The sequence below is a fragment of the Mastacembelus armatus genome, chromosome 3, assembly GCF_900324485.2.
Source record: "Mastacembelus armatus chromosome 3, fMasArm1.2, whole genome shotgun sequence".
Classification (NCBI taxonomy): Eukaryota; Metazoa; Chordata; class Actinopteri; order Synbranchiformes; family Mastacembelidae; genus Mastacembelus; species Mastacembelus armatus.
This window is the reverse complement of record NC_046635.1, coordinates 26,585,697-26,609,470: the sequence shown is the minus strand read 5'-3', so window position 1 is coordinate 26,609,470 and position 23,774 is coordinate 26,585,697. Positions and strand designations below refer to the sequence as shown.

The 23,774-nt window shown below is 39.8% G+C and overlaps 1 protein-coding gene across 2 annotated transcripts; it reads right to left on the bottom strand.

The window, feature by feature from the left end:
- Positions 1–156: 156 nt before the first annotated feature.
- On the bottom strand, positions 157–22,295 carry LOC113122201 (plakophilin-3-like). 2 transcript variants are annotated; one of them, XM_026293330.2, is made up of 13 exons: positions 21,954–22,295; positions 14,113–14,198; positions 11,975–12,591; positions 11,623–11,746; positions 10,672–10,876; positions 10,342–10,501; positions 9,454–9,562; positions 8,544–8,708; positions 7,790–7,972; positions 7,498–7,651; positions 6,656–6,851; positions 6,223–6,310; positions 157–1,265 (listed from the first exon to the last, which is right to left on the bottom strand). In XM_026293330.2, exons 1-13 carry the CDS (start codon positions 22,156–22,158, stop codon positions 1,224–1,226), a joined length of 2,334 nt encoding a protein of 777 aa, XP_026149115.1. In that variant the 5' UTR covers positions 22,159–22,295; the 3' UTR covers positions 157–1,223. The 2 variants fall into 2 exon arrangements, with proteins under 2 accessions (XP_026149115.1, XP_026149116.1); XM_026293331.2 differs by having other exon boundaries at positions 7,790–7,969.
- Positions 22,296–23,774: the final 1,479 nt, after the last annotated feature.

The following is a 23,774-nucleotide window of genomic DNA, read 5'->3' as shown; positions in this document are numbered from 1 at the left end:
TTTGCCAGTTTGTTCTCAGCTTTTCCACTGAACATAGCATATTGTTTAAGGTTATTGTTATTATTGTTATTGTGAGGCATCAGGCACATTTTTGTGATGTGGTTAATTTCTGTTATATTCTGTGCAAAGTTGGATTGGAATAATTACTCAGGCTGGGAATCTGTCATCAGTCAGTTTACTGTGTATGCAAAAAGCACTGTTAAAACATTTCAAAATAAAAAGTTAAACTAAAAACATCAAAATGTCTTCAGTTTTAGAGTTACTGATTTGTATTACCTATGGCTACAGGAGTAAAGACAACAGAGGAATGTAACTACACACGTTTACTCAATTCTGTACTTGTAAATCTGAAGTACTTTTTCTCCACTACAGCTTTAGTTAATACTTACTATTCAATCAACAATCTTTCATATCTTTTTTCTGATAAACTGAAAAAGTAAGTTTTCCATTAAGGGTGGAGATAAACTATTAAAAAAAACACCATTGGATTTTCTGAAACATGCATTTGTCACAAAACTGAAAACAGGTTTGCTATTATGAAAAGTTGATTTTATAAGATAGGTTGTACTCACTGGACAGCAGCACTACAAATATGTGACAGCTTGTAGGTTGTGATGCTGCATTGCTGTAGGTTCAGCTATTCACAGGATATGAAGCTGCTAAAATTAGTGCAACCATAAACAACTACAGCGTTAAAGTTCAACATTTACATGAATGCAGCAGTGACATTGATTCAAAAACATAACGTATAACAGTAAAACACGGACGTTTCCTGCATAGTGAGTACTTTTACTTTCAGTGTTTTAAGTAAATTAATCTGATACTTACTTTTATTTAAGTAAGGTTTTGAATTACTTGTAGTGAAGTATTTTTACAATGTGGTATTTTAGTTAAGTAAAAGTTCTGAATAATTCTTCCATCACTGAATAAAGATTTATACATAACTGGAATTCAGTTAGTTAGTGTTACTCAATCAAACCTGCACACAGTATGAAGTCACCTTGGGGGCGAGGTCCACAAGGCATGGATTTCCAATGGGTAAACTCCCGTCATCACAGCCTATCTGCTGAAAACTACACCAAGTTAAACAGACAACCACTTCAAAAAGGGCTAACATGAAGTTCTTTACATCACACTTCAAAAAATCTCATTAAATCATTTTCTTGTTCCTCTTCTTTTCCTCAGGTCAGAAGCGCTGAACGAATCTTGTAACATGGTCCAGTCTAGATGGTTGCATCTGTGAAGTCCCGTCTGGTAAATCCTTTCTGAAAACCATAAAAACAGTATAAATACTGAAAAACAATGTAAAAGCATGTTCCCAAAGAATGATGCAGTGATTGGACTGGACATTTACACTCAGTTGGTGTTGTCACCTACCATCTACATCAAGGTAGTTACCTTCACAGTCACCCTAACCGAAGCCTGGTTATCTTTAACCCTAAAACCTATTGAGCTTTAGGACTTTGAGCTAGTATCAACAATGTCCTGCTGAGGTCGGTGGTCTGCCATCTTGTCTGCAGCCAGGTTGGGTAAAGCCACAGGTTAGTTTATTGTTAGACATCACAGAGATCTGTGGTTGGAGCTAGGGCAAAGGATGTTCAAGACAAATTACTGGGAAATCACAGTCACTTAATGCTTTCAAATGTATCTTCTTGTCTGCTGTGTATTTGAAATCTACAGTTCTGTTTTATGCATTACATTTTGTTAAAGTAGTACAGGTTAATTGTTTTGATCGCTTGTGCCAATGGAACATGCGGAAAAGGAAATGTTTTGTTTCCATCAGCTCCAGACGGAAATATCCGGCTCTAGTCACCTTTCATGATCCATTGTTACTGCAAAAAGATTACTTACAACTTTGCAACGTGATTGCACCCAGACTAAAAATTCTTTCTGCACTGCCACCTGCTGGTGACTGAATGGCTAGTGCAGCAGACCCACCCAGACATTTTGGTCTTCTGCTTGGGGTAAATCAGCAAATTTACTGTGAATCTTAGATGACAAAATCATGTGTAGTTAAAAGTATTTAAATTAATAAATGAATGAAGAAATGTTTTGCCTTTCATAGTCGACTACTACTACTGCTTCCGCAGATGTTTTGTTTATATTATGACTTATGAAGACAGTCGGAGTATCAGGCAGGATTAGTGTGAACAGTTTAAGATTGGGGAGAGGCAAACAGGATATCTATAAAAAGTTAGAGCTTCGTCATGGCCACCCAGCAGCCAGAAAAACACATGGCTCCTGTTCGCTGTGTTAGGTTGGGTTTGGCAGGGGCTAATGTTTGCCTGTATGTGTATGTGTCTGTGTGCATGTGGACAAATCTGGGTTCAAAACCATTGTTGTGAGCACATTTAGGCATTGTAAGAACATTGTGACCTGTCCTCACAACCTTGCAGGGTTTTAGCTTTCAGCGACTGCCAAGCCCACCTAACCAAACTCTTCTTTTATTCCTCTGAGAACGTACAAAGACAAACCTGCTCTCAGAGAGATTTTCTGCATTCCTGCTCATAAACCAAAACCTGTGCCAGAGCCCAGCAATGACAGGCACAAGTAGAGTATTCAGGAGATAAAGCACAAGAATGTAGAAGAAGGCTGTCCTTACATTCAGACAAAGTAAAGGTTTTTAGGTTTGTTATATCTTTAAAATCAAGCTTATAAAATATTTACAATTAGATCCACTTACCATTAGCAACCTTTAAAAACAGGTAATAAAGGAATAGTCTGATAAAATGTTAAATATTATATAAACCCCAGGCACTCACTTTGTCAGCTTCATAAACTTGGTGGGATTTGTTCGTAGTTGTATTTTATCATAGTTTGCTGATATTTTAGTTCATTCCCAGTTTCAATTGGGAACATTTGCTGTAAAAAAGTCATCAAGCACTGCCTATGGTTTTATTCTTCAGTCACTGAACACCTGATATAATCAGCTCTTTGAAACAAACAACTTGCTTGAAACTGCTTGAACCAATGTTTTGTGTTGAAACTGGAATAAATTACAATGTGTAATGTGAGAAGGCTTGCTGGAGGTGATGAACCCAGAGAAAATGATCGACCACCTCACAGTGTTTTCGTTTACTCTTACTGCTCTCATCACTGTTATTTCTGGCAGCAGCAGGCAGCCACTGTACACCACCTATCACCCAGTGTCAGCAGGGATAGGATCCAGCCACCCCCTCACTCCCATGACCCTTGAGGAGAACTGGACATAACTATTGGATTGATGGATCCTGAGAATTATCAAACCCAAAAGACAGTATCTTATTTTATTCCAGTATCTTGTCTCTCTGTCCATTGTAAAAACACACTGGGTAGATTTTTATACTCGAGATCTGTTATTAATGTAGTTTGGTTATTGCTGCTTTCTCAGAATGCTCCACTGCACATTTAAAAATCATAAAAATGTTTCTGGTAAAAACTGCATTATTACTGGTTTCCCAATGTGTAACATGACATAAGAAGAACTTTAGTACCGTAACTCTACAGTCTAATTGCTATCAACCACAGAGAAAATATTTGCAATAACAAAGCCAAGTATCCCTAGATAAGGCATGGATAGCTAACAAGGTCCAGGCTTTCAGAGCAGAGTGAAGTAGGGGCGGAAGAGGACCAATGGGAAGAGAGGAGTGTAGGTCAAGTGGGATAAAAAAAAAAACAGATGTGTGCAGGCATCAACTAGAAAACCATCTGGTGGAGTTGAAGGTTTAGAGGACAGTGTCACACCCATGTATTCTGCTCTTTATTGTAACTAACTGACACACCTAGCAAAGCAGAATACAAGTGCAATGTTGTTTTCTTGGGTCATATTTGTAATACTCTCTAAGTGATGAAAGTCTTTACTATCCCTTAGCACAAACAGAGTAAGTCAGTGGGAGTCAGTAAGAATAATCAATTTAAACAACAGCAGTCATTCCAGACAAGTGTGTATCCTCAATATTTGCAGATAAAGCAACATATGAATGTGAAATTTAAGACATTAATATGAGAAATAAAAATGAACCTCGCCAAATTGTAGCTTGTCAGCAGGAGTTTTTAGATGTTTTTTTGTCATGCTTGTATTTAAATACCATTTCACAGAGCATTACCAAGTTCTTGATTCATTAAAATGGATATTCTGAATTACAGACAGCAGGGAATAGTAAGTAAAATGACATAATTTAAGCTTCAGCTAAGGCTTGCTGTGGCTATCTCACCTGTCAGATTTCACTTGTCTCTGTGTCTCAGTGTATAACTGCTCTTGTCGTATCTGTGTAGTTTAGCTGTTTGTTTGGCAGAGAGTGCAGCTCTAAAGTCCGCAGATTATCAAGCCGAGATATGAACAGGTGGACAGCTGTTGTTCTTCATCCACACCTTCCTCAGCCATGTTGTTAGATTAGGAGGTTATGGGTTTAATAAATAGTCCACACATTTTTGACAGCGAAAGTACAAACACACACCTACTATGATGTTGCTCTGCTAGCTACTGTCTAGATAACTGTTAAGACTGTTTTTATATGATGGTCCTCATTGAAAATTTGTATTCTGTATTCATGAGTCTAACCACAAGGTGTACTTGACTTCAGCAACATCTTTTTATGTGGAATATCTTCATTTAAAGTAGAAGTTAAGTTGGACCCTGAAAATGCAGAAAGACAGTTTTAAAAGACTCGTGATCTTGTTTGTGAGTCTTAACTTGAGGTTCCCAGCACCATCTAATAAGGTGACTCGGCATACAGTACTTGCCAACCCACCCAATTTTCCTGGGAGACTCCTTTTTTCCACTACCCTCTCCCTTTTTCCTCCTGCAGACTAAAACCTCCCACATTTCTCAGATTTATGAGAAAATTTCATTTTTTTATTCTCTGTATTTTAGTTAAAATGCTGTTGTGGTCTTGCAGACAGTGTTATCCTCATATTCTCTTAAAGTCGCCAGGCTGTATTTGAACCTCAAATTTTTCTGAGGACGGACCAAGTGATGTCCTGCTGTGGTTTTGAATTCCTTCTTGTTTTCTATGTCTCAGTGTTGGCAAGTATGACTGTCAGGTCACAGAACACTGACACTACTGTAGAGATCACTGAATTCTGGCTGCCCCAAACACGAAGGACCAAAGCCTTTTAGTAACTGTCAGACAATGCCTCTTTCATACGATGGATGCATTTGACAAAGTGGTCCATTTTTCTTAACACTACAAAAGAGAAAACCACAGACAAATCACCAGCACTGGACCAGACTCTAACAGCCCTCACAGCTTCAGCTGTACTGAGAGTTCCTCTTTACCAAGACCTGTAAATAAACTCCGCACATTCATGTCCTTCCAAGTGAACTCTGGTGTTCCTGTGGTTGCACCGCTGTCAGAAAGAGATAAAACACTTGCTTCCTGCACAGAAAGCTTTATGGCAATGCGCACACAGTTGTATCGGTAGGTGCTTAGCAGCAGAGTCCTAACTCCAAATGCAAGCTGACATTTAACTTTACTTCATCATATGTAAAATAATGTGAAAGGGGTGATATGCGCTTCAGCCAGTTTTAGCTTGTTGTTTTGGTCAACTTCAATTCTAACTGGCAGATTTCTTGAAAAAATGCACAGACTGAAAAACAGATTTCCCTCAGGGACTGGTGGAATCTAAAAGGAGCATATGTGTAATTCTGGTGCCATATATACATTTTTCATTTCAGTTTTATCGGTTTAATGATCTTACTGGTTTTAATTTGGCCTTGTATTTAAAAAGCATTTAAAGGTATGAATGATTGGAAGGATGCTGCCAAGCGTGCAATGTTTTGTTTCTAAAACATTTGTTTCAGTATCGTCTTAAGATACTAATGCTGCTGTCGTGCTCTCTAGTTTGATGCTGGTGAGCACATTGGGCGACGAGGTCACTCCAACAGACATGCTCATCATTTCTGTAGCAATTGAGAGTTTTTTTATTTTGTTTGGTTTTGTTTATTTTTACAGGGACCAGCTGTCAGCTCAGCGCCCAACTCTTCCTTGCAGCACCTGGTATTCAGGGGTGGTTAACCATCTGAGTACTGACCCCGCCTGCTTTCCAAGGGTGGATAAGGTTGGGCTTGACCAGGGTCAAGTATGAGGGGCCATGCTCTCTACTAGAAACAAATTGATGATTGATGTCAAACACCTGTTGTGTGTCCATAGCCCTCACTTGTCTTTCTCAACAAAGGTGGCTACATATGTAAAAAATATTTGGATAATTTGGTGTCCTGGTGTCAGCAGCTGTGGATCTCACCAGTTTGTAGTCTCTGTGCAGCTTGGTGTACTGGAACATGTTGCAGAGGACTGTTGAGGCTGCTGTGGCAGCTTTTAGACTCCCAGAGCTAAACCAAGACACAGTGACAGACGGTGAGAAATGAGGAGGACAAATAAAGAGGAAATACCAGAGCATAATAAGATAAGCAAATTAACTAACAGGAACATTTTTGTGTGACCAAAGTCCTAGACAGGAAACAAACAGTGCGGAGGGGTCACAGCTTTAGTATATGTCTGAGATACTGTACAGAGGAGCATAGAGAAATGTTTTGTTTTTTTTTAGAATAAAGCAGTTTGCATAGACTGGACAACATTTGTGAGTTGAGCTTTTTTATTTGTTCTGGTTTCTGAGGCAGCAGTTCTGTTTTTTCTCTGTACCACACTAGTGTTTGAGGATCAGTAGCTGGTCCTACCTGTTATCATGGGAGGTCTTGATGCCCACCAGTTTCGGAAGGCCATTGAAGTATGAGATATCACGTGCTGCTAAGGAACTGCAGGTGACCAGGTTATTGAGGGCTCCACAGATGTTGACCACGACCTCACTGGATGGCGTTTTCTGAAGACCATCACTGGGCAGTTTGGCCACCAGAGCACACACCATATTCTTAGCTGCAAAGACATAGAGCAAGGGTGGTTGTCTTATAGGACTGCTTTAGATAAATGCTCAGGTCTTTCAGCAATTTCAGTCCACCTCTGTCAGCTAGGTGTTTCAGATAATCTACTTAGCCTGTGAGCGTTTGTAATGTAATATTCGTCAAACTTGTGACTCTGACAGGTTTTTTAAGTGTTTTTTGAAGCTTGACCAGTATTACAAAGTTAAAGTCAGGATATCTTCACTTTCACAATTTTTTAACCTGCCTCTCACACATGCCTTGACTTTAAGGAATTGCAACAGTAACTCCTGGATTGTGACTTGGGAATGGTTAGAAAAATGTATACTATGCCATGATTGCCAATTTGCCACTTTGCCAAAAACCACAGTTCTTAATGGCTTCATCGTGTGAGTACCGAGATCAGAGAAAAGAACTTTATTACAGCAATTAGAATAAATGGAGCGGGTTACTTCCACTACTGGAAGTAGCTGTCTCTCCTTCATGGGTCCAGATGTGGTGCCCACAAATGACCCCAGTCATGAAGGAACATACTCAGTGTTGAAATCACAGACTGGATTAAGCAATGTCAGAACTAAAGATGTGTATCTGTAGGAAACTATAAACTATAAGTGGCCATCCCCATAGAATACTAGTTACCTTACCCATATGGTCTTTGTTGGTGGAGTGTTTGGCCAGATTTCTCAGCAGACCAGTCAAAGGCCTCAGCTCCATGTCACTATTGGTGTCTAAGAGATCCAGCAGCATCGGCAGCATCCTCTCCTGCTCAATCACCACGCTACTCAGCACCGATGACCACTGGTGAAGAAGGGCACAGATCACATGAGCCCGTATTGAGATTTTGTTTTGGTGTTTATATGCTGTTATTGACAGATAAGTTTGGATATATGAACACACAAGCATGGATGATATGTGCACAGAATGTTGAGATCCTACCCTGGACTCTCCTGCAGTGATGTTCTGCAGGGCTCCTATGGCAGCCTCCCGACTGGTGGAGCTGATGTTGCTGTTCTGCAGAACAAGCTTGTACAGCATCACCACCTTCGGGTGCCACAGCCACTCGGCTCCTTTAGGTTGTCGTGCCATCTCAGACAGTATGGACACGTTCTGGTTATGCTGCTGTGGAGAAGGTGAGAGGGAGAAAATTGAAATTTCCCATACAGTAACATCTAGCTTTTCATGTTCTTTAAGCTACACAACAGCTGATTACTTTTCTATTATTTTATTACATATTTCAGTATCACTATCACTAGAATATTTAAAACACACCCACATCACAATTGATGCTCCAGCCTCAAGTTGTTAACAAGTGCAAATAGTTAAGAAACAAACCACTCACTTTTATTATTTATATCTGCTAAATCATATAATATCTATTGGTATCATAACTAAGAAGTAAAAATAAAATGAATACTGGATTTATGGAGCTAATGTTCAGATTACTATAGATCTTAGAGCTTGGATGCAATATTAATACATTTTTGTTAGGGAAATACAATGGGTTGTAAACATAACATTGACATTATTATCACCTTTGTGTGTCATTACAGTGTGTGGATCATATTGGTTCAGGGCACAATGTTGATTGCTACAACTCTGAAGGACGTGAATATCCTTAAAGTAGATTACTGGGAAAAGTGATGTAATAATTGGTGACAGATGTTTATTTTATGAGTGAGATATATTTCACCTCAGTGTTTTTTTTGTTATACAACGTAAAGCAGCCTATGGCGTCACTGTCCCTGGAGGCAGAAGCTCTCGTCGGGCCCTCCAGGCGACGTCGGACTGAGGGTGGAAGCTCCAGGTACAGCTGGTATGACAGGTTCCTCATCACACACAATGAATTTTCTAAACCCTGAACATAAAGAAAGACAGAGAATGAGAGGATGCAAACTGGGGTTTAAAGCAGCGTGTTTATCAGTCATCTGACAGTCAGTTTAAAGTTTACTAAAGTTTTTGGTCTGTTCCCTGTTAACAGTGGTTCAAATCCAACTCATGGCCTGCTGAAATATGCCAAACCACAATGAACAAGTCATGCAAATCCCTGTACCCTGTATACTCATTGTGATACTGCAACCATTACTTAGTGAAATTGAGATGTGCACTGTTTTACAAAACAAGGTTGGAGGTATTCTTATAACAAATCTCACAGAAAGTCCAAAAACAATAATAAATGTCTTATTCTTTTGTTTCTTACAGTTCCATTGTTCTCCAAAACACCTAAAATGACAAAAAAAAAAGCATATATAAAAAAATGTGATCAGGACATGGCTTGTAGAAAACGATGGGCTTGTGGTTGAGTCCTATGAGCAGAGTAAGCGAAGTCAAAAAGTATTGAGAGCTGCTCTAACACTGTTGGTCTTGTGTCATGGGATTTGCTCAAAGTAAGAAAACATGAAATGAATCTGAATATCGTCATAAGATGCTGTGAGGTCCTTTGATTTTGTTTAACTTCTGCTTTTCTGTCCTTTTATTCCCAACTGACATTGTAGGTACTCATGGCTACTGACGTTTTACTGGGCATACCAGTGTGCTGTGCTGTGGCCATAATGAGCATAGTGCCTTTAAATCAAACACTGTTATTTACAGTTCAGAGTTACCTTGTCATCAGCTCTGTCCTCTTGTTGAATGTATGACACCAGGGAGTCCACCAGGCCAGGCATTTCTCTCATCTTCTGTCTTGTACTCTCATTCACTGAGCTCAAGTTTCTATTCAGTCATATACAAACAAACACACACACAATGAAATCCAGACAATGCTATCAGAAAGGAGTTCAGTAAAGCTGCTTTAGAAAAATGAATCTCTGATCTTTTAGTTTTTTAGTAGAAACCCGATGAACCTCTCTTTATTCCCTTTACCACTTTGACTATATTTTGGAGCTTTCTGCATTTAAAGGTTACTCTGGCTTTTTGGAGAAACTCCTCAGGGACTCAGACATGCTTTAAAAGGTGTAACCTGAAACCTCAGTAACTTCAGTCCCATGTGATAAAAATGCACGATCGGATTTAAATGTTTGTTTTCTCAAATTGTCCAGTGAGAAAACAAAGCAACCATTTTGTGCATCAAAGTCGTGCGATGTAAAGTCAGTAAGTAGCTATATGTAAATTAACCTTTGAGTGAACTGTTTCCAAGAATAAAGGTCTGGTTCAGTAGATCACAGTGTGTAGTTTCCACTAAAAACAGCCACGTTTTTCTATTCTTGACTCTGGTTCATTCCTATGGCTGTCTTCAACAATGGCATCTCTATAATAGCAGCTGAAAAGGTTAATGGCTTCCAATGTTCTGCTACTAGTGTAGTGTCATCTAACAGATGAAACTGTGAGAAACAAGGAAATTATTATAGTTAGTAGTAAACCTTTGCAAGCATTCCTGTCCTATTTCCTATTTAATCGGTTTCCCAAAAAGGATTAGTTGTACTTTTTATTTAGTGCTAATTAACAAATGTGGTGACAAATTGAAATGCTGAATGTGTTAGACGTGGAGTCACCTGAAGCAGCCTGTGGTGTTGTAGAAGATGTCTTTCTCTGATGGCGATAATGGGATGCTGCTGCACAGGGGAATCAGTATTTTCTCTGTCAGCTCTGATAAAGCATCTTTGGACAGCTTCCCCTTCAGGTTGTCTCTGGAGGACAGGTTCCATAGGACGCCTGCAGCCACAACATGTTTTTATTCTGTTGTCTGAATAACTAATTCAAACCAGTAATGTATACTTCAGTTAAAATATATATAAGGACCAACACCTGGATTGTTTGATTGAATTACAAAAATAAAGTCATAAGCATAGTTCAAACTGGTCTGAAACCAAGACTATGAGCACCTGTGATGGTTTTTCGGAGCTCGTCGTCAGGTTCGCTCAGGATGTTGACGAGATGTGTCACTCCTCCAGCATCTATGAGCGCCACCTTGTTGTCAGAATTCTCATAGATGAGGTTTCGTGTGGCACCAGTGACGTAACGCTGCACTTCCAGATTGTCACTGGAGAAAAGCTGAACCAGAGCTGGGATGCCATGCAGAACACGGACCTGAGGATCAGGAGCAACAAACAGCATACAGATGAAACGCAATTTAATCCACATCCAATTACGCAATTTAATCCACATCATCAGCATACAAAGAATCAAGTACAGCACACAGGCGCATGATCCAACAAAAAACACACGTCCTGAAAATAAGCAGTACCAAATTTTCATATCATTAAGTTGGAGATCTGGTGGTGCCACAAATTCTCTTAAATCAAATGCATGTGCCAAATGATTTCATATATGTTAACTATACTAGTCCTATAACAGGAGGTGTGGTCCCCCCAGAGCCCTGATTTCAAGAAGGAGTGGGTCTGGGTTGATATGAAGAGACAGAAGACAGTGAGACAGCCGAGATTCACAGAACTATGGCAGGTCAATACATGTGAATCTCAAAACTCCAAATGTACAAATTTGGCCGATAGGTCCATAATGCCCAGTATTCAAGTAACCAAATTCCACTGATTAGATGAGTCAACTGATCTAATGGTGGTGCTATAACACCACTGTGATTGATAAAAATGTCTGAACTGCATGTTCTACAAATACATTTCTTTTTTCCTCAGTTCTGTAGTAAAGTACTGAACTGAAGTAATTGTGAATGAACCACCTGTTTGTATTGTGTGCAGAAGTCAACACCCAGACACACAGATGAATGATCACATAAACAATTAATAAATAATTAGATCAATACTGCAAATAATATAATTATAGTATAATAATAAAATATAACAGAACACGCATGTTACCTGGTTTTTGGCATTGCTGCTATGGTAACACTGGTGTTGTATATACGCAGCTCCAAGCACTTGCAAGGCTGTGTCTGATTCAGACAGATATCTGACAGCTGTACTCATGTCCAGACTCTGCATCCTACACACACACACACACACACACACACAAGACTATATATTGACAGTAACCAGAACCATGTATGACTGAGACTGTAATCACATTATGGCTGAAGCCTATCATATTTTTAGAACTTATTAATCTGTTAATTATTCTTTTTTTAACAATAAATAATTTTTTCTGTCAACTAAGTTGACCCACGTCATTAGTGGCCGTGATCTTTGAAAATTCATAAATAAGATGTCTCACTCAGCCAGTGCATCATTGCTGTGTATCGATGCTCCATCCAAGACATCCACTCCTTTCCCGACACTCCTCAAACTGTGCAGTGATGCAGCCCGGTTGAGTGAGGATTGATACTGCCCTGTCCCCATGACATGGTTGGCCCTTGACACATGCTTCTGCCACTGTGTTCCCCAGCCCTCCCCAGCCATGGGCACCGCCCTGCCAGTCCCCACCCAGCCATCCTGGCCAAAGGCAGAGCTGTGCTGCTGGTAGTGCTGCTGTCTGTTGGTGATACGGCTGATGGTGCGGTGAGAGGGGCCTTTGTATGTGTACTGACACGGCAGCTCCTCATCCTGCCAGTATCCTCTGTCCTGGGCCAGTACTCCACTGAGGTTGTGCCTTAGGGTGCTGGAGGGAGGCACAGTGATCCGGTGGGAAGGATTCTCTGGAGGAACCAACACAGAGACAGGAAACCCATCCTGGTCTGCCTGGCACAGTGACTTAGAGCGCCTGCTTCTGCTGTGTGATGGGGAGGCCTGGAAGTTACTCTGTACCATGCTGGTCCCTTTATGGCTCACCTTGGAACTGGTTTCCATAGCAGAGCGTGAGGAGAAACCAGAGTGAAGTGGTCCTGTGGGGACCTGCAGGGTGGGTGGTGTGGGGAGATATAAAAAGTTTAGCCAACACACAGCAGCAGGCAAAGATAAATGCAGAAGGTGTTGTACAGAAGCTGAAACAGTACAGACGAGGAGGAACTTTATTTATTATTTCTCATTGGTTCTTCGTTTAACAGTTTAACAAGACGGGACAGCAAAAAGTGAGATGTTTCACATTCAGCAGCTCTTCCTTCTTTTCTTCATTAAAACAGGGTTACAGTAGGCAGCAGGAAGCTCTCTCCAGAGTCTGTATTGCAGCGTGTCCTGTTTATATTTTCCTTCAGTCTTTACATTGTTCTGAATTTGGTCAGCAGAGTGGGGACAAAGACAATTAGACCAGAGAGGAAACGTTATTCACACACAATGCAGCCTTACTGTGTGTGTGTGTGTGTGTGTGTGTGTGTGTGTGTGTGTGTGTGTGTGTGTGTGTGTGTCATAAGATGTGTGTCACAGCTCTCCAGTCGACGAATAAACCATCAAGTTTTAATGTTTTAGATCACTACAGTTAAAGTTTAGTTCTAAATTAAATAGATAAATAAATCACATTCTAAATTTCTTTGATCTTTAATCTGAATAAAAGGTTAACAACCATTAACAAACCAGAGCTATTATAAGAAGTCAGCAGTAAATCCAGATATCTAAAGCACTTTATTTGGAAGTGAAACTAAGAATGAGTACATCTGTTTCTAATAATCCCACAATTCAGCCCCACAGGTCAAACTTCAAACCAACAATATATATTTCTTTAAAGTATGATATGATATTTACTCATAGTTTATGTAATAATTTTACCATTTCTCTTCAATTACTCCTCATTAATTTTAACTGTCATGGCTGTTTGTTTAGACCCGTGAGACAGTCTGACAGCTTTTGTTCTGTCAGTCTTTGGTTTAGAGAAGTAGCTGCTCTCCTTCCAGGGCTGTAACTAGCACTCTTGTCTTGCTGTGAGACTTTTATATTTGGACCTTTGAAACACCCTTTAAACTTTTATAAGTGACAATAAAATTCACAGAAATTAATTAATGAAATAAATAAAATGTGAAATAATAAATAATACATAATAATCCAAAATCCAAATCCAAATAATAAAGCACAGGGAATTAGGAGCAACATCACCAAGAATGTAATACATTTTTTTAGTGATGAATGGTTCGATTACTTATTATGCCCACCCCTAATACAGTTCAGAGCAGCTAAACCACTGCTGTTTGAGATACTACTGTTTTGTCTCCAAACCTGATTGTGTGTGTATTGTGTCTTTGGAGTACCAGACTAAACTCCACAAAGAAGACTGTCAGTTAAACTTACAGCTTTCTTCACTGAATCCCACTGTAAAGCTCAGTTCACACAATGTAAAATACCATAAAAAGTCACCATGGTTGATCTAAATACACTAAACATGTCCTCAACATACAGTATTCATGCACTGATCTGTGCTAGTCTGTTCTTTTAGGTGTTTTATTGCATGTGTTATAGTGTAATGCAGTACTGGCAGACTGTACTCACAGCCATTACGCGACTGGGTGTTTGTATCATGGATCTGGAGCTGAAACCATGTGTGTGGGTAAACCTCGCTTCAGGAAGGCTGTAGTCTAGACAAAGAGGAAAAAGATAACACATTAGTGATATTGATCATTATGCCAGTGTGTCAAAAAATATTTATATTTATATCCAAAATGTTACTTGATGTTATTCTGTACTGATAAGGCAGCAGAAATGACCTAAATTGTCAAGTTTTATTATTATGATGAATGAGAGCAAAAGTAATTCAAACAAGGGATCTGTTGGCCAGGGCCAGAGAGGCTTTTTCAATTGGTGAAGCTTATAGACAGCAGGCAGTTTAACACAGAGTGACTCAACATCAGTGTTGAGAAAGTTTAGTAATCTAGTTTAGTAACATTACTCAGCTCAGTTTCATTCGCCTTTAAACAAGCCCAAATCCACACCCACACATCACATTATGCCTGTTCAACATGCATAATGTCGGGAACCAAAATGAAACAGGCAGGGCCGCACTTCACTGTGAATTACTGACTGTCACCAGCTTCGCCTTGGTGACTGCCCGCAGCGCTGCAGGAATGCCGCCCTCAAAAGCGCTAAACAAAGCTAGCCTACTCCTGAATGTATGTGTACCCTTGGCAACACTTAAATAAGGCCACTCTGGAATTATTAGGAGTTGCATTTCTTCTCTTGTGGTTGAGGCTAAACACCTTCCCTCATCTCAAGTCCCTAACTGCACCAAGCTGGCACGTCCCAGACCAGCTTTGGACCAGCATCTGTAGGATCTGTTTCCTGATGGCTTTTTGTTATACTCTCCCCAGTAACACACCATTACAGATATACCCCAATAATAAGGTATAGAACAAGGCAATGTGGTCATTCTGAAAAGACTCCATAAAGATGGCACTCAGTTCTTTTACTATTCTGCATATAGTTTCACAAGAGATAGAGAAATAATGGTTTTCCTGTGTGTCACATTTGAATCAGCTTCTCAAAAGCTGTTCCAGCAAAAAGTCTTTACCACTAAATTGCGATTCCAGTGGCTGACAGACGTCCATGTTGCTTAGCTCATCACTTCGTTGAACCACGTGTCTCTCATGGGTTAGAAGTGTGTAAAACAGTGATGGGATTACACAGAATTATTTTCATTTTGGAAATAAAAAGGAATCAATCACCTTCTATTTCTTTTGTCAAAATACTGCCACTTTCTACAATCACACAGAACAGCCCCGAGAATTTCTTCCATTTGGGACAATTATTATCATGTTTACAGTCCCTGTACATATCATCTGTGGAAAAAAACACCCTGGACAAACAACTTGGCTGTGAGTTGTTTTGCAATATGGCCAATAGTAGAAGTCATGGATGATAGATTGTAATGAGGATGGCCATGTTGTGGAGTTAATAGCCCCAATAATAAAGTAGTTAATATGAAAATGAAAGTTGTATATATGTATAAAAGTTTAATTCTACCTAAGGACACATACAAATACACAGTGTAGTGTCAATATTACAGTATGTCTGATAGTTTATTTGTACAAAAAATGTCTGTATTCTTCAGGGTGTGACTGACCCTTGGCTGAGCCTCACACCACAAAATCCTAAATGTGCAATAGGGTGTGTGTATGTGTGTGTGTCTAAGGACGGTTTTTTTAGCTGCCACTACAAGAGTGTGTAACCAGGAAAATCTTTATACAGGATGGTCAAATTTGACAAAGAAATTGTCATAATTACTTTTATAGGAAGTTACAGGAAGAGCAATATGTGGAAAACTACTTTTCACATTAAAGGTGTCTGTATAACAGTAATAGGACAGAACTGTTGCAGTACAGAGTCGATAGGTCTCACAGATGAAAATGAAGGATGAATGAACTTTATACAGAGTGCAAACAGTAACACTCCTGAACTCAAGGGCAGATTATACTGCAAAACATTATAGAAGCTGAACAGAGAGAGGAAGGGAGATGGGGGGGGGGGGGGGTGGGGGTACATCTAATCCAGCAGGATGGAAGAAAGAAGGGAGGAAATGCTTTTGCGGGGAGCTGGGCTGCATGCCTGAACATAAGCATCACCAGGTCAGAGGTCAGGGAAGGTATACTCTTACAAGAGCACCATAAAGAAAACACAGAGATACATTCATGCATGTAATGCATAGGCTGGTGGTGCCTCAACACAGCTGCCATGTTGGTACAAGTGATGCTGCACCTCCTGTTGTACATGTATGTACCTTTATGCAAAACAAATCCATCAGAAATTCACCATGTAATGTTTCCTGTGCAGTGTGGAAGTTACCGGCGTTTGAACTTCTCTAACTATTAAAACTCTATACTAGTAAACCTGAAACTGTTGGAGAGCACATCAGACATGTCTGATTCTGAACTAGCTGAACTCCCCTTTGGCTTAGCGAGCATCCAGACTTTGTATCAAGGTGTGCGGTGTAGTCTCAGTTCTAACCCTTGAAATGTCTATCAGCTGTTTAGTAGCTGTTCAGATACTCACTGTATGTCTCTACTTTTAAATACAGAAACATTAAATGGAGCAGTTACGGTACGTGAACAAAAATACACAGTAACCCAAGAATTCAAATTACAAATTAAAAAAACTACACAACCAGAAAAAACAGAGGGTTTATCCTGCCCAGCAGGGAGCTGCAAGAAAGGTGGTGGTCTTCATTGTTGTCTTGAAGCTGAAGGCTAAACAGACAAGACACAGAATAATCACCTAGAACAGACAGGCACAGAAAAAGAAATTACTGTCTCCCTTCTCCAAATCAGACTTGGAAGGAGAAGACTAATCTGGTTTTATAACATTAAAAATCTGCCTGTGATAGACTACACAATCATTCCAGCTCAGTCATTTCACATTATAGACAGTTAAACTCTTCAGTTTGGAATAAATCAGCCATAAATGTGGACATGAAGTAAGGAAAACATAATCTCTTCGGCTTTTCTGTTTGTCTCAGAGTATAATACACCTGGTTTAGTAAAACATTCAAATTTTTAATTCAAAGTTTCAAGGAACTTAGTTCCCAGTTTGGCCCATGACTTTGGGGAACAGCCTTAAAATGACACACTCAGATACCAAGAGAAATCAGCAATATGGGAGTGTTGTTATCTGAAGTATGCTTTTAATCAGCTCCTCGCTCAGAGTTTTATGACTGGGATTTAGCCCATCTTCTAAGATGAGACTGTTTTCTCTTTGGGTTCTCCAAAACAAGAAGCCACTCAGTGATTTATGTGTGTCTTTCACCATGATTGGGTTGTGGTACAGTATCTAGCCAAATGTTTCTCAACAACTATGTTTTCTCAGCACTTTCAATCTTCATTACAAATTCATCTCCAGTCCTTGTTTTCCAACACCTTGGTCTCCAACACGAGTGTAAACTGGCTTAAGGATGTGCACAAAATGATGGTAATAGGATCAACAATTGACAGTTATGCTATGGTGAACTCGTATGGCAACTTTCTAACAACATCAGCTACCTATAAAGACCTTACCTCTAAAGCCCACAACAATCCATACAGAAAAGTGGTGGTTTTACAGGACATTCTGTTTTTCTTTCTCCTGGAATTTTTTGTAACAGTGAGGATGCCAGGAGACTCCAGTGTGCAGATGGTAGGCAGATTTACTTTTAGAGCCAGGTTGGCTGTTTCCAGTCTACATGCTAAATTATGCTAGGATACAGATATAAGTATGTTGTAAACACACTGTTGTAACTCTCAGCAAGAATTAAGAATAAATATATTCCCCAAAATGTCAAACTATTCCTTCACTATTCTGACCTGAGCGTTGAGTATCCAAATTGGAAAAGGTGCATTAATCTGCAGTAAATTTCATGGCAATCATCAAAATTCATGCAAGTAAAGCAAGAAGGGTGGCACTGTGTGTAGATAGTGACTACTGTCATTATGTTGGACTGAATGTTTGACTCTGACCATTGGTTTGGTTTGGTTTGGTTTGTGTTGTTTGTTCTTATTTTTGCTTATTGTTTGTGTTTCTATTTGGTTGTGTTGTTTTTGCATCTTATCTCATACGCAGACGCACCTTTTTTCCCACAACTGTGGGACGATAAGAAGTTTTTAGTACGTCAGGCAGTGAAATAAAAACACCTCAGATGTTTTTCAGTGAAAAGAAAATCAAGGTCAGAGACAAGACTGAGATTCTGATGATACATCCACTTTTTGAAGAAGTGCTGTAGAAGTGCAGTCGCTGCCATATTCAGATCTAACTGCATCCAATTTTCCTCATGTTTAGCCCACAAATTTTAAGGCCCTGTGAAAAATATCAGACACAACAGCTGCTGGTGCAGTCCAGACTAAAATAGATACTGATAACATGTTGTGAAGAGCAGATTGGAAAGGAATGTTCCACACACAATGTGTAAAATGAGCTTAGGATGTGTGTCAAACTTCACATCAGCTAAATTGCATTTCTCTTTCAATATGTTTTTTACATCAGCTTGTAAAGACTGGCGTGAACATTTGTGCAATTCACACCCATCCACACCAGCATCTCCTGAGACTGCCCTTATTTCCCTGTAAGAATGAATTGCTTCACTTTCATCACACTTTCCATCTGTTTCCTTTGCTTTCATTTTAATTGACGCTTGGCTGAATCCAAACTATGCTGAATTCAGACCACGCTGCGTGAACTCCCTCTAGTCTAATTCCATTCAACTTCAAATGCTACACAAAACAAATTCCCAACTTACTGTAGGTCACAACAGGTAACTGTGATCTCATGACAGCTTATTAAGGTTAGGCCTTTTCACCTGAAACTTGACTGAAGCACTCGAATTTCAAACACCATGTTTAAGCACTAGCATTTTAGGCTGCCTGTCCCTTTACCACATTAAACATTTAGGTAGACCTGTCACACATTTTAGTTTGTATTCCAGTCCAGAAGTTAGGCATCTTAGCACTCACTGGACGTTAGTTTTCATTACGTTATTTTAAAAACTGCAAAGTGTTATTGCTCCTCTACAGTATGCACTGACATGTTTGTCCTGTAGCCAACTTGGTAACACTGGGACTCTGGGTCAATGAGCATTACCTTTGTAAATGACTAAATTAAATGAAAAATGATGAAAAGGAGTGTAGCACACACACTTTTATAGTGTGCCTCCTAAGCAAAAAATATTTGAATTTGACATTTTTTGTATCATTCTAAACATGTATTGCTTTCATTCTGCATCTGTACTTGTAAATGTGTTAAACTATAAAAAATAAGATTTTGCATAAGCCTACTAGTCACTGGTTAAACTGAGGTCAAGTTGGCTTATCAGACTGAAGAAGGGGTAGCAGTAATAAAGGGGGAAGGGGATGGGGGGTTGGGCAGCTCCTTCCTCCTTCCTACATTCAGACTCTCCAGCTTGTGCTTATTATACTGATGTGGATCATCTGAACTTCACAGGCTGTTATAAACCTGCAAACAATAGCACAGACACCATGACGTGTTCCTGTGTTGGATCTGCTTGCTTAATCATCACTTTTGGGCTTTACTTCTTAATAAATGGAAAAGCAACTCTTGTTCAGTTTGTGAGCCTTTATGCCTCACAACCACCCTGACGTCATCAAATGATTCTTCCATACAGAGAAAATAACAGGAAATGACCAGGAAACAACGCGCCCACAGGTTCTCATAGCATACAATGCATACGCGAATAAGGAGAAGAGGACACATGGATAAAAACATCAGACATCTTTTACATATCCTTTTGCTTAAATGTGTATATGATTCCCAATGCATTTTATACATCTAGAAATTTGTCACTGCCTATCAAAAAACTAAAATTGTTAAATCAGTGGCTTTGTAAAGTCAGTTGACATCCAGGAATAGACAGTGACTGTAAACATCCCACTGAGTAGAAATTACTCAGCGGTCTGTCCACTGAAATCCTGTGATGACAAAGGTCTGAACAGTTTCTGATAAACTGGGCTACAATAACTAGCACCCACCCATGTTGATGCTTATCTGTAACACAGGGATGTTACAGATATCTTTCTGCATCCTCACCATGATGTGTCAGCTATTATACTAAAGTAAGCCAGAGGGAGTGCACAGCTGAGTCTCTATTTAGTTGGTCATTGTCAAGTCACTGCAAAATTTTCTAACGACAAAACGTAATGATGAAATGGAACTGCAAAATTCCACATCTGTTTCCTGCATGCGGTCTGTGTAACAGATTTACCATCACAGTCACATCTGTTGTTGTTCAGAGGAATGGTCTTGCCTGAATGAATTATCATGTCATTGCAATACATGTACTATTCCAGGCAGTATGTTAAGTGATAGTTAATCTGCTCTGCAACTATCTTTGTTTCAGGACACCCTCTGATCAAAATAATTACTGTCAAATTGTCTAATTATCTAAATTCTGACTAATTAGGTCTGTATCTTACCGACATGGGGAGCCAGAGCAAACCAAAGTAGCAGGAGCATTACAATTACAACTGGATAGCATGCTTCATTAGACCCCCCATCAGTCCTAACATGCCCTGAGTCACATTGAACTGCAAAACTAAATCTAAGTTCAATGAGTGAATACAAACAAAGAAAATAAAATCAAGTTTCTTTCATGACATCTTAAAAAAAAGAGGCGCTAATGGGGATGAAAGTTTTAATGAACGAGATAAAGAAATAATGAAATAACATATTCTGATTAAAAACACAATATATAGTATAATTACTCAACAATACCCAACAACGTAAATGTGTCAGTAAGCACAAAGACATTTTAACACCCTTGCAGAATAAAAGCATGACAGAAAACATCATCTGTGTGGTTTTGCCATGTCACAGATACTATTATAGTGTATTTCCCTACTGGAATAAAAGAAGAACAAAACCCAGATCTGCAGAATATTAAACTCATCAGTTATTCTACAGTTTAAGTGTCTAGTCTGTAGCTAGCCCCAGTTATTGCCTCACATGTACAACTTTAGAGTTCAGTCATAGAGAAACAGTAAGCGTCCTATTAACAGGAGAAAGGAAACTTTAAAAGACCCAGAAATTCATTTGACATCACTCACCCTCATTGTGAAGGCATTTCCTGACTCTTCTAAACATCTGGAATGAAATAAAGTCCTGTCTGGTGTGTGGAAATACATACAACTCCACTTTCTTAGGAAACACAACTGCGTCTCCAGAAGATCTCCATATGTACTCTACTTTTGTTTTGGGTACTGTCAGCAGTGCATTATGAAATAATAATAATATTTATTCCAGCAGTAAAGCCTGTTAGAGTCACTCAGCTATAACATCCACAGTGTATCACTATGGACAGAGATCACCTCTGCAAGAATGACATTAAGAAAGGCAAGCCAAGGCAAATTTATTTGTATAGCCCCATACATACACTATGCAATTCAAAGTGCATTACAAGGCATGTAATTACATTAAAAGCAAGGAAAAGAGCATTTAAAAACAAAGACATTTGACATAAAATAAATTGAAATCAAATAAAGTCAATTAAATTAAAATAAGATGTAAGAAAGTGGATATGAAATTGGATGAAGGATGAGAATATGGTCCTTTGGCAGCACCGTAAATCATTTCATCCCCTCAACACAGAATTATTAACGTTAGTAACCTGTTTCCTGGGCTCTTCACTTTTCATTTTGTGTTACCTTTTTGTCTCATTCTGAGTCTGTCCATGTTATTGCATAATATTTATTTAATGGCAGGTCAGCAGCTTCAGGCGCATGAACCTGTAGAGTTTATCAACTAGAAAACCACAACTAAAGCCTATAGTACAAACTCAGGCTGTATTCTTCTTTTTGAGGGGCGTCTAAAATCATTTCATTCCCTATAACTCTAATTTAAACACCAAGTTTAGTGTTGCTCACCTGTTGATCCGACCCCCACGTCGTCCAGTCTGGGCATGGAGAGGGACTTCTTCTCAGCGAGCCGCATCCGGACCTGCTCCCGGACCCTCCTGGCTTTAGCCACTGGGTCCGGACACGGGCCGTCCGAGGGAACCATATAAGCGGTGCATGAGGAGTTGGGCCGCAGGGCGGACAGAAAACAGCCCTCTGCCATCGCTACACTCATTCTCCCAGACAAACAGACTTTGACCCCCGCAAAGAAAAAAGCAGGAGAACCAGCAGGTCTGAAACTACAGACTCGGCTCCTCCGGTGACTGGATCCGTTGTGTGGGTGTCCGCTATGAAATGGCAGCAGCTCGGTGGTCTGTAGGCGGGACCTGCGGGGTTGGGGGGGCAACCAAAATGGTAAACACTAGATCCGAAGTCTCAGGAGTAGGCAGAAATAACTGGCAGTGGTTAGGGTAAGGTTAGGTCAGGGTAAGCATCATAAAAGACCACTGGGTAGGGTTAGGGTGAAGGATGGGTTCAGGTTAGGCTGAGGAGAAACGCACTTTACCTCCCTCCACAGTCTCCACAGTCAGTCTTGGGATCTAACGATAACTCTAACTATGGATAACTATGGCTCCCAGAAATCACTTTTATGTTCAGGTCCCTAATGGAGAAATTTTATCAGCATATAGAAGAAATTTTGTTAACTTAGCCTGGCACAGAGGTGGGCAACCCATGGTTCTGGGCGCCCTCTGGGGCGGTGGGTTGTAAAAATGTTGGTAGGTCTATTGAGTCAGCAGGAATATCTAAACGTGCATCACGATATCTGCAGGGTTATTATATGTGTGGCAGCTCAAACGTTGAGAAGATCATGATCCTGGTTAATGCAATGACTTAAGACATGGCATAGCTATTACATACACTGTAGATCTGCATGTAATTAGCACAAAATATGATCTAAACTGTTCAAATTTACCACAATATATTATGAACCCTGGACTTTGGCGTCACAGCCACCACCCCGCCCTGTCTAAATGTAAATAAAGTGTATTATTTTGCAGAACTGTATCAGTCTTGTCCTGATTAGTGTCAAAGATGCTATAACAATGCCCCAATTCTGTATTCATGGTGGATAACACAGGAAGTCACCTCAGGCTAACTCGTATTTCAGGCACTATGCTCGATGGCTTATAGCTGCCACATACTTACACAGTGACAGGCTGTTGCAGAACATTGCATGGTTTGTATCCAACAGGCAGGTCTGATGAACTCAGATGACTGGAGACATTGTTTCCACCTGTGTGTGAACTCCACCATCTGTGATAACTGGCATGTTTATGATGCTGAGGAGCTGAATATGTAGGATGTATGACTCTAGTGACTCCCAGTGGCATGAACAACTAATACACTGTGGCAGGTGATGCACCCAGATGCTCCCAGTAACATTTATTTATTTAGATTTTGTCAGAAAAATGTTTGATCATAAAATTGTGGCTTCATCAAAATGTCAGTGCAGCAGTTAAGAAGCTTCTGTGACTTGTGATCAACTAAAACTCAACATGTATTAAAACATGGTGGTTGAGACAACAAGGTTTTAACAGCCGAGACTGAACCGGGTCTGTCCACCTCCTGCCCAGACTGGCTGTTGATGCAGTTTGACTGTTGGGCTGCTAAAACAGACAAAGGGACTGTGCAGGTTCAGCACAAAGCTTTCACATGTAGACTGAGTTTAAACAAGATTAAGAGCTTCTGAACAGAGTAACTAGGTGTCATTCTCTGGGCACCTTGGGTATCTTTAGCAAATTTCATGGCAAAAAAGCCTTATGGCGTGCAGATGAGCAAGATTCTGCTCCA